This window comes from Tachypleus tridentatus, chromosome 9, assembly GCF_004210375.1.
Source record: "Tachypleus tridentatus isolate NWPU-2018 chromosome 9, ASM421037v1, whole genome shotgun sequence".
In the NCBI taxonomy this organism is placed as follows: Eukaryota; Metazoa; Arthropoda; class Merostomata; order Xiphosura; family Limulidae; genus Tachypleus; species Tachypleus tridentatus.
The window spans coordinates 21,695,865-21,708,287 of record NC_134833.1 but is presented as its reverse complement, the minus strand read 5'-3'; the positions used below and the strand labels follow the sequence as shown (position 1 = coordinate 21,708,287).

Below are 12,423 nucleotides of genomic sequence, written 5' to 3'. Positions count from 1 at the left end.
TAACAGACAAATGTAGTTTACTAGCTGGACAGTTGTGTAAAACCTAGCCTCACTAACAGACAAATGTAGTGTTCTAGCTTTGCACTGGTGTCAAACTTAGCCACACTGACAGACAAATGCAGTTTACTAGCTGGACAGTGGTGTCGAACTTTGCCACACTAACAGACAAATGTAGTTTACTAGTGGGTCAGTGTTGTCAATGCTAGCCACACTAACAGACAAATGTAGTTTACTAGCTGGACAGTTGTGTAAAACCTAGCCTCACTGACAGACAAATGTAGTGTTCTAGCTGGACAGTGGTGTCAAACCTCGTTACACTAACAGACAAATGCAGTTTACTAGCTGGACAGTGGTGTCAAACCTCGTTACACTAACAGACAAATGCAGTTTACTAGCTGGACACTGGTGTCAAACCTCGTTACACTAACAGACAAATGCAGTTTACTAGCTGGACAGTGGTGTCAAACCTCGTTACACTAACAGACAAATGTAGTTTACTAGTGGGTCAGTGTTGTCAATGCTAGCCACACTAACAGACAAATGTAGTTTACTAGCTGGACAGTTGTGTAAAACCTAGCCTCACTGACAGACAAATGTAGTGTTCTAGCTGTGTAGTGGTGTCAAGCCTAGTCACACTAAGAGACAAATGTAGTTTACTAGCTGGGCAGTGATGTTAAAGTTAGCCACATAAACAACGATACTTTATCAGGTTAAATCTTGTCATGTGAACGGTCAGACATATCTGACCAGATGAATAGTTAGGTGGAAAATGAACAGGTAAACGGTGAAGTATACCAAGATTGAGGTCTAATGTTAAATCTAGCTAGGAAAATCATTCATATCTCACTGGAGAAAAGGCCAGATGAAAACCGTTGATATAAACTAGGAAACGATATGTCAGATGGAGTACAAACTGATAGATAAAGTTATAGTACACAGCTTAGTTAAACTTAAGTAGATACATGTACCTATAAACAGTCCTCTTAGGATAAATGATTTATGGAGAATACGTCTTACATACCAATTAACAGATCAGGAAAAGCTAAATGTCATATCTAGAAAAGTTATTAGTGAAATCATTGAATTTTAATCATAAAACACATTTAGAGATTTTAAATCTTAGATGATAACTAAGTAGAGTCTATATAACTATTAATATCCTATATATATATATATTGAAGTCTAATTTACAGAGAGAAATCTTTCCAATCAAAAGCTAACGCATTAAAGGCTTATGTCGTTTCAAATTTGCAGTTAAATACATTTTCACACAGAAAATAATGTGTTCCAGTGTAGAACACGATATTTTGCATATTAACAGAAACATGATGTTTTTTCACGATAACACAAATTGTGTTACAATTACAAAAATCCGTGTGAGATATAACGCAACTAATTGCAATATAAACACATCATATTTTTGCGTTTTCTAACAAGACAACTACGACGTGTTGTTAACATCAAAACTGATTTTGTTTAAACGCGTTACTGTGGTGTGAATTCATGTTGTTATAAGGAGTTCCGATCCTTCCAATGGTAGTAAGAAGGACAAACGAATCATTTAAGTTCACTTACAAGTTTTTTATACGGTATTCCATATTTACGCTGTGAAATTGTTGAGTTTATTAAAATATCCAGTTATATATATGTTGTATAAAACTCAATAGAAATATTTGGTACAAACTAACACATCTATGTTCTGGTTTGTTACTTCATAATAATTATGTTCTTTTAAACTTGATGTTCTGGCCATTCAAAGACCTGAATTATTATGTCTTGTAGGCCTAAAGCTTTCTTACACCATGTAAAAATGTCAGTTTCAGTTCGAAGTTGGATAAAATTTCTCGTTAATGTTAAATGTCAATTACTTGCAGTCAGAAAAACCAAGTCATAATTTGTGTTGTTAAGTTATATGTATTTTAATTAAAGTAACATAAAAGTTATATTATGCTGTGTATAACTTATCAGATCATATATACAGTTATATTACCATGCTCCATGCTGTAAAACACGTTTTCGTATTTACAACCGTATAAAGGTTATCCTGTATCGTATATAACTTTTCTGGTCATATCTGTAATCATTCCAAAGTATTTCTGGTGAAGTGAAATGCAGTCATATAAAAATGATCATACATCGAGTCATATCATACAATCGAATCATAACCATACTCTGTGAGGTAAGATACAGTTTCGTATTTACACTAACACGAAGCTTAAACAATGCGTACAGATGCAGTTTTTCCACCTGCAGTCAGGTTAAACAAGATTAGCAGATATCCAGTCTGAAGAGCTACTAACTCGATGGTAGATTCCTGGTTGATAATGTTTGGCACATGAGTATCCAGCCGACACTATTCCAATAAGGTACCAGACCCCAAAGTGGTTCACCACTAGCGGGCCTCCTGAATCTCCCTGAAAGATGAAAAAAACAAAACAAGGTTAGACACGAAGCTACAATATAAAACAACACGTTTTAAGTACATAAAATAAGTACACATTTTTCTCTGTGATAGTTTAAGGGCATCAAACTTCTGTACTTCATTACCTGGATGCTAAAATTCGATAGTATTTTTTCGATGCTTAATGATAGTAGTTCCTTATGCTATATCCATGTAATTGGAACTAAATAGTTTTCACTGAATTGTTTCTCGTTGTTCTTACGTAAAACACACAGTAAATATGTTACAACTATGATATACTTAAAATATAAGTTTGTGTTGTTGTTAAACACAAAAATACACAATGGGCTAACTGTGCTGCGCCCACCACGGGCATCGAAACACGGTTTTTAGCGTTTTAAACCTTAAGATTACCTCTGAGAGGAGGGGACAGAATTATCAGCACTTATTCATACTTACCTGACGTATCGATTCAACGCATGGAAAACACATAAGGGCCCCTAGAGTTGATATGATGGGTTAGTTTAGAATATCGAACCCTATGTCAATCTTCAAGGGCCTGACGGTAAATTTGAACAATTGGTTCAGGATTGACTGGTTATAAGAGGACACACACACACAGACTTTTGTCAAGTCATGCACACAGTATTTTGTCTCCATTAGTAATAATCCAAAATGTGTAAAGTTTCTGTTTTTTTCATTTCGCGCGAAGTTACTCGAGGGCAATCTGCGCTAGCCGTTCCTAATTTAGTAGTGTAAGATTAGAGGGAAGGTAGCTAGTCATCACCACCCACCGCCAACTCTTGGGCTACTCTTTTACCAACGAATATGGAATTGACCGATATAATATAACGCCCTCACGGCTGAAAGGGCGAGCACGTTTGGTGCGAGAGGGATTCGAACCCGCGACCCTCAGATTATGAGCCGAACGCTTTAACCCACCTGGCCACGTCGGGCCAACATGTAAGGAGCAATCAACGTTCATTAGAACTGAAACATCTTATTGTATTGTTATTGGTGTTGTTTTAATATATGGCTCATTACTGTCGCTTTGTGTTGCGCCTTGTCCAGTGTGAGGAATCGAACTCCGGATTTTTAGTGTTGTAAGTTCCGTAGATGTAGCTGTGACCAATCAGGAGACTTACCGGACTGCTATTAACCTCTCAGTGTTACAGAAGGAGTTCTTTTACTGCTAAAATTAAAATTTTAATCATATAATTGATCCAAAACTTATTGGAAAAAAATGTCGTGAATTCGTTTTTCTATTAATTTCTTTTACAAGCAGATTACTGACAATAAACTGATAACAAGAACCTTTAATTAAACGGTAAACCAATTATCTTGAGACCACAACTAATAATTAATTAATTGCACCCTCTAGTTATTGCTGTAAATCAGATAATCAAAAGGAGGGCTCATCGATTTAGATAAAAGTTAAGCATTTATCAAAAAAAAATTATGTGCAAATAGATAAACGGATTGTAAAAACTCTTTGAAATATTTTTTCCGTGTAAATTTATAGTTGTTTGCTTGTTTTGAATTTCGCGCAAAGCTACACGAGGGATATCTGCGTTAGCCGTCCCTAATTTAGCAGTGTAAGACTGGAGAGAAGGGTACTAGTCATCACCACCCACCGCCATCAGTTGCGATACTCTTTTTACCAACGAATAGTGGGATTGACCGCCATATTATTACGCCCCCACGGCTGAAAGGGCGAGCATGTTTGGTGTGACGGGGATTCGAACTCGTGAACCTTAGATTACGAGTCGAGTGCCTTAACCACCTGGCTATTTCGGGCCATTTCCACTTGTCTCGTGCTGAAATAGATTTAATTTAATCTTAACTTGTACTAAATATTTAATGAGCTTTATATTGGTGAAATGATTAATAATGAATTTACACGAAATTAATGTTTAAAATCCTGGCCCCCTTCCCCAGTGGCACAGCGGTATGTCTGCGGACTCACAGCGCTAGAAACTGGGTTTCGATATCTTTGGTAGGCAGAGCACATATAGTACATTGTGTAACATTGTGCTTAATTCAAAACAAACAAACCTACTTGAAAATCCTGATTTGTGTTCGATTCCCGTCTCTCACAAGCAAAGAAAAGAACCATAGAGGAAGTAAGTGTGAGGGTGGCTAATATTCATTCTTCAAAAACAATGTAAACAAGATGGTAGGATGGAATTTATACCATCACTGCATAATTACACAGACAGGAGTTAACACGCATGCGCACATAAAAGATTCAATTACAATTGAATTTAACTTCTATTTTCGACGTTTAACATTCTTCTACTATCTGTCTCTGTTCCATTACGTATGGATGACGCAAATGCCATAGTTTTTTTAAAAAAAACGATACTAGCCATCCACACAAATAGAGTTCCTTTACTCGTTTATTTTAATACAGTGTTTCAATAAACATTTGCAGGCTGTATTTATAACCTAGTTCTAAATACTGTGCGGTTCCATTGGTTTGTTTGTTTGGGAATTTCGCACAAAGCTACTCGAGGGCTATCTGTGCTAGTGCTAGCCGTCCCTAATTTAGCAGTGTACGACGAGAGGGAAGGCAGCTAGTCATCACCACCCACCGCCAACTCTTGGGCTACTCTTTTACCAACGAATAGTGGGATTGACCGTCACATTATACACCCCCACGACTGGGAGGGCGAGCATGTTTAGCACGACGCGGGCGCGAACCCGCGACCCTCGGATTACGAGTCGCACGCCTTACGCGCTAGGCCATGCCGGGCCGTGCGGTTCCAACTGCAATATTTATTGTTTATCTCTCTGACTAGTAATTCCTGTTTCACTCAGTACTCAAGTTTTAAAAGAAACATAAACTTTATGTAAGAAAGCTAACTTGAAGGATCAACAAGAACCTTATTTACATAAGAATCATGATTTGAAAAACAACAACAAAAATTACTTCTGGTTGTTGATAATACTTATAAAAACGGATATTTCATTTGAAACAATGTAACGTTACAGAAGTTGACTGACAATATTGTTTTGGTTTTTCAGTTATGACGTTATAAAAAACCCAGAAGAAAGAAACACACGAAATTCATACGTTTTACTATGATAGTTACACACATTACCAAAAACTTGTGACTCAATCATTACGTAGATACTGTTGTCAAAGGAAACACTGTATAGTATTGTAAAGCTCTGATGATCTATATTTAAAACAACGTTTTGAAGAACAACCTGAGCCATTCTTACATAAGCAGTGCTGCCGTCTGCTGGACCATAGTTTAATTACTAGTTTTAGGTTTTTTACAGATTTTGTGTTTCAGCTGAAAGAACTAATAATACCAGTAGACACTTTTTAAAATGTTTTTTATAGAAGTTTTTAAAACTTTCTTTAATGTTTTTATGTAAAAATAGAGGTCTCTAAGCGCAAGCGCATATAAACGTCAAATATATATATCAATTTAAATTTCTCTAATGTCCCTAATATTTAATAAAAGAATGTTTTAAGCTTTAAAATATATTTTGTGTTTTATTATTTTTACAGCTTTAAACATTTACATGCTTATAATTTAAAATGACTATATAAAAAGTTTAGTTTTTATAAATATTATTTATTTTGAGGTTTAAGTCTTAAAACTTTTATGCTTTCTATTTTTAGATTTTACTATTCTATTCAGTTTAATTGTTAACGTCTTTATTTATAATTTTTCTCTAAGCCTAAGTGTAACTTATGAGTCACTAAACCAGTTCAGTTTGACTGTAATAAATATTTTTTACTCAATATATGTTTAAGAGTGTATAGGTACGTAAAATACGACTCGTAGTGTTAATCCCTTGGATTGATTTTGTGTTTTAACTTTTGGGTCCTGCGTTAGAGCCCTGGATTTCGGAGCTTGATTCAAATCTTTGTAATACAATAAAATATTCCCCAAACGTTTAAGCTGTGGGTAAGTTATAAGAGTGACAGTCAGTGTAGATGGTGAGGACTGCTGACTGGCTGCTTTTCTTCTGGTCACTAGTTCAAACTTAGGGACTGCGTAAAAACAGCCTTAATAGCTTTGTTATAAATATAAAATATAGATAAACAAACAATATTTTATCTTCTGTGTACGCTAAATGATGTCGTGTTAGATATGTTATCAAACAGATTACATTAAGTACGTAAAGTCCAAGTGGAAGCTGTTTAAAAATAGGGCTACCTGAGCTTGACTAAGGAGCCACAAAAGACAGAAAGAACTTTGTAATATCCTGACACTTCATTGTTGATTTTAAATAATTGGAACTGTTTACAAATATCGACAGACTTACTTGTTACAAAGGGGTTACTCCGTGATATAACAACAGACTAACCTGTTCAGAAAAAAATTGTGTTTTTCCCATGATATAAAAACAGAGTTACTTGTTACGGGGCTCTGGTATTACATATCTACAAAATCAATTTTTATGAAGCTCTGTAAAGATACACCAAGACTTACATCTAATAAGATTTTGAGATTGGTTTGCAACGTTAAATCCGCACTTAAAATCACGTTTAAGAGAAACGTAGTAAATTGTATATGAAATAGCTACGCCTCAAGTCACGTGTGTAACGAAACCAATTTAATAATTGGAGACAAATCAATTGATCTTAAGAATTGCAGTCAAGGTTTAAAGGTCTCGGGGTTACAGTTACTGTAGGTTTCATGCCCAGGCGAGCGTACATAGAAATAAGGCCCTAATTTCCAGCAAACATTAGTAATAACGACAAAGAGTTTGCGCAAACTCTGACAATATTAAATATATACGACATTGAAAAGACAGCTTAGCAGATTTTCTCAGATAATTACTGATAGTTTGTTGAATGTATCAGAAATACATCTTGCTTTTGCCAAAGTAACTAACAGGAAGTATTTCAAGGTATTTCTTGAATACAGTATCGTATCATATGCCTTTATTTATTACTATGTTTTAGAACAAGACGAATGTTGACCGAACATCCTACCTGACAGGCGTCTCTGCCTCCGAATTCGTAACCAGCACACATCATCTCTTCGTGGATATGGATCTGGATTCCTTGAAGACTGTGCCACATTTCGCAAACTTGGTTGTTGATAACCGGGACAGGCACATGTTGTAAAACTTTCGGACGGAGTTTCGACCCTGTATAAACCATATATTTTACATTAATCACCTCGAGAACGTGTGATACAACATTGTTATCACACACTTAGCACACCTCTCACTTATGGCCGCACTAGGACAGAACAGATCAGTAGCAACCTGGGTAGTCAGATAATTAATCAATGCATTCTATTCAATATAACATTTTATGCCACTGTGTGGTCCTAGTTAGAACTGTACGTTAAAAAAATAAATACAAGTCTATATTAATACCTAAGTTAGACTTTAGCTTCGGTCTATGGAGTAAGCTTGGTTTGATTTTGATAGCAGTTGCTCCAATTAAACATGCAAAAGACATTTTTTTACAAATATTACACTGTAATTAGAACGAGCCTCGGTCTAAACCTCTCTGAGACGATATACTGTTCACTGTAACATTTGAACTTGATTCAAAAATGCTTGTAGTTTGGTTAAAATCCAGCTGTAATTTAGTTTTTTGTTAAACGTTGAGCCTCAGAACGTATAACGCTAAAATATGAAATTCGAACCCTGTTGTGAGTAAAGTACATTTAGATACGTTGTTAAAACCATGTTCCTGTGTTCTCATCATAAAACCTACACACACACAAACTACGTACGTGTTCTATATGGGTTCACGGGCAAAATGAAACATATTTCGAAGGAAAAGTTTTTAAGTTATTTTTTATCAAACATTAATTTATCAAAAAGAGGACGGTTCCAAGATTAATTTTTAACTTTTACAAATGGTGCTGATAACAGACTACAGTAATGAACGTGTGTTTGTGTTTTGTCAGCGCAAATCCACACAGCTGGTTATCTTTCCACTACCTGAAATCAAATTCCAGATTTTAGTTTTGCGCGTCTACAAGGTCGCCCCTAATCCACTAAGGTGGAGAGACATTTTCTGAAACCTTTTGTTAATCCTTGAAGGATTGCTTTTGAATTTCTCGCAAGGCTACACGAGAGCTATCTGCGTTAACCGTCTCTAATTTAGAAGTGGAAGACAAGAGGGAAGGCAGCTAGCCATCACCACATACCGCCAACTCTTGGGCTATTCTTTTACCAACGAAGAGTGGAATTGACCGTCACATTATAATGACCTCACGGCTAAAAGAGTGAGCATGTTTTTGATGTGAGAGGCATTCGAACCCGTGACCCTCGGAGTACCTTAACCACTGGGCCATGCCGGACCGGTAAAATGAAAACGCTTCTTGCACCATTTTAGCTATATAGTAGTAAGGAGATAGAAATAACTGGTGTAAAATCACAAGGAAATGTGAAACTGTGAAAACAGTTATTAAGATTTAGAAGAAAAAAAATCCAAGTAAAAACATGAAATTATAGGATAAATAACTTTCATTTTTATCTTAATAATAGAAAGAATATAATTAAAATACGATTTTAATTTAAAAGGAAAATTATATTAACTAGCTATATTTATTTTTGAACGTTTATAATGTACTTAATTTATACTTGGACTGTATTATGTGTTTATATAATTGGAAAGTACATGTATTTAATTTATATTATTCACATTTAGCTGAAAAGTGGTATTTGTACATTTTTGGTTATAGATTCTCAGTGAAACTACTTCCTGTAATATGACCTTCGAAGTCACAAACTGTAACAAGAAATTAATGAAACAAAAAAAGGTGTTTACTTTCAATACTGAAACTTTCATGTGTTGCAGAGCCCGGAATAGCCAAGCGGATCAACGCGTTCGACTCGTGATCTGAGGGTTGAGGGTTCGAATCCCCGTCGCACCAAACATGCTTGCCCTTTCAGCCGTGGGGGAGTTATAATGTGGCGGTTTAGTCCCACTATTCGTTGGTAAAAGAGTAGCCCAACAGTTGGCGGTTTGTAGTGATGACTAGCTGCCTTCCCTCTAGCCTTACACTGCTAAATTAGGGACGGCTAGCACAGATAGCCCTCGAGTTGCTTTGCGCGAAATTACAAAAAAACAACAAAACATTACTGTTATTCCGTAGTAATTTTAGCGTTCCCTTGTCATCATGATAGAAAAAAAGATACCCATCGTAACCAACAAACACTTCTAGTACTGCATATTTTTGTGCTATTTTTTATGCTCTATGTGTTGTTGTTTTTTTCAAAAGAAGTTTGTATCGAGTTTAAATTGTACTTACATTATCAGGAAATGTGTTAATATGGTACATAAAACTTGGCTAATTTAGTTTTACAGGTAGTTTTAGGACTATGTATGGTTGTGTGCCTTGAAAATTCATATTCGGCACAAAATCTAAACTTTTAAACAACCTTTTCTTTTGCCATTTTAACTCTGTCCTAGTTAATGCAAGACTTTTCACTGTTAATTGGTAAAACTATATTGGCAACTTTCTGATAACCTAACGTCATTCTGATTATAATGAGTGCTTGAAAACAAAGGATACGAGAAGGCCTGAGAGACATGATTACCTCTAATGCTCTCTTATATCAAATCTGATATTCCACTTCAGGTATTGAAATATTATTGAAAACAAGATAAATATGTCACATATATATCGCTTTACATTTCTCACCAAAGTTGATAGTGAATATTTCTCACCAAGGTTGATATAATTGTTGTTGTTGTTCGTGTCATTGTTGGTCATACGCAGTTCCATTCATTTTTATTATTGTTGTTGCTGTTCGTGTCATTGTTGGTTACACACAGTTCCATTCATTTTTATTATTGTTGTTGCTGTTCGTGTCATTGTTGGTTACACACAGTTCCATTCATTTTTATTATTGTTGTTGCTGTTCGTGTCATTGTTGGTTAAACACAGTTCCATTCATTTTTATTATTGTTGCTGTTCGTGTCATTTGTTCATTACACACAGTTCCATCTCATTTTATTATTGTTGTTGCTGTTCGTGTCATTGTTGGTCATACACAGTTGCATTCATTTTTATTATTGTTGTTGCTGTTCGTTTCATTGTTGGTTATACACAGTTCCATTCATTTTTATTATTGTTGTTGCTGTTCGTGTCATTGTTGGTTACACACAGTTCCATTCATTTTTATTATTGTTGTTGCTGTTCGTGTCATTGTTGGTTATACACAGTTCCATTCATTTTTATTATTGTTGTCGCTGTCCGTGTCATTGTTGGTTATATACAGTTCCATTCATTTTTATTATTGTTGTTAATGTTCGTTTCATTGTTAATAATGCATAACTGTGTCTAGAATTAGAATAAGACTAGAGTTTTAAAAACAAAATGTGTACATTTAAACAGCTTCCAGCTCCTGGTGTAAATTTCCTGAAAGTACCACTAGCTAAATATATGTCATTGCGTTGCTGTATTCAACTAATCACAAATAAAGTTTTGTACCTGGTTCCAGTGCACCCCAGCCAGTGACGTAAGCCATCTGGCCAAGGAAATCTTCTCCTTTCTCAGGAAGACAAACAGGACGCATGTTGGCCCTGTAGTGAATCGGATGGTCCAGTATTAACACTGCTACATCGAACCTGTCCGCTTGTGGGGTGAACCTAAAGTTCGGGTGTAGTCGGACCTCAGTCACACCAAACATCTCGTTCGGTAGTCCTTCTATTTTAGAGTTTAAGACATAGTCTCCTAGGTTTACTTTGATTTCATATGGTGACTGCTGTGCTCTGGAAAATGAAATAAAATGTTTGATAGTGAGTTAAAGAACTGCTGCAGAAAACAAGACAGAGTAAATTTAGTAAGTTAAATTTGTTGGGCCCCGGCATGGTCAGGTGGTTAAGGCGTGCGACTCGTAATCTGAGGGTCGCGGGTTCGCATCCCCATCGCGCCAAACATGGGTTATAATGTGACGGTCAATCCCACTATTCGTTGGTAAAAGAGTAGCCCAAAAGTTGGTGGTGGGTGGTGATGACTAGCTGCCTTCCCTTTAGTCTTACGCTGCAAAATTAGGGACGGCTAGCACAGATAGCCCTCGAGCAGCTTTGTGCGAAATTCAAAAACAAACAAACAAACAAATTAAATTTGTTCGTGTGAAGTTAAGCACAAAGCTGTACAATGGACTATATATGCTCCGCCAACAACAGTATCGAAACTCGGTTTCTTGCGTTGTAAGTCCGCAAACATAGAGCTATGGCACTGGTGGCACAAGTAAAAATAAACCGCAAACACAGGCGTAAATTAATCCATAAAACTTACCATCAGGCTGTCTAAATCTCTGTGGTTGCCCAAATCTAACTGTTAATAGTATAAACAACAATAACTTAAAGTACAACAATTTTTACCAAAACGTTCTTTAATCTACAACAGATATGATCACAACAACCATTTTGAACATTATTTTGGCATTACGTTTAACTTTCAGGAAGGTTATACGAAGTTTATCAAAATTTTAGAATTTACACAAAATATGTGTTTTGGACATAGGTTCAAACATTTTATTCATACTTTCGTCTTACCCTGTCCACTTAACGTAAGAATACACCTGTCATATGGACAAGACGGGTAGCATTTTGTATTAGGGGGTGGTAAGACCAGCACATATCATTCTTGAAAATCGATTGCGGAAATAATACAAAACAATTATAATAATGATACTGACTTCACAGACTTTTTGTCGAGCAAGATATTAAGTATAGATGAAGATATGGCTACATAGAACAGAATCGACGTATCAATGAATATTGGCTAAATATTAGATAACTAACATTGCACTTGTAAACAGCTTAATTTGGAATACGTTTAGAAGATTTATTTTGGTTTGTTTTGAGTTTCGCTCGAAGCTAGACAAGGACTGTTTGTGCTAGCCGTCCTTAATTTAGAAGTGTAAGACAAGATCGAAGGCAGATAGTCATCACCGCCAATCGCCAACTCTTGGGCTACTCCTTTACCAAGGAATAGTGGGATTGATCGTCACATTATAACGCCCCATTGGCTGAAAGAGCAAGCATGTTTGATGTGACGGGGATTCAGACCCGACTT

The 12,423-nt window shown here is 35.9% G+C and overlaps 1 protein-coding gene across 1 annotated transcript; it reads right to left on the bottom strand.

Moving 5' to 3' along the window:
• Positions 1-1,821: 1,821 nt before the first annotated feature.
• On the bottom strand, positions 1,822-11,077 carry LOC143227033 (prostasin-like). The gene is made up of 3 exons (XM_076458581.1): positions 10,831-11,077; positions 7,362-7,519; positions 1,822-2,414 (listed from the first exon to the last, which is right to left on the bottom strand). The coding sequence occupies exons 1-3, from the start codon at positions 11,027-11,029 to the stop codon at positions 2,259-2,261; spliced, it is 513 nt and encodes a 170-aa protein (XP_076314696.1). The 5' UTR covers positions 11,030-11,077; the 3' UTR covers positions 1,822-2,258.
• Between the last annotated feature and the right edge of the window lie 1,346 nt (positions 11,078-12,423).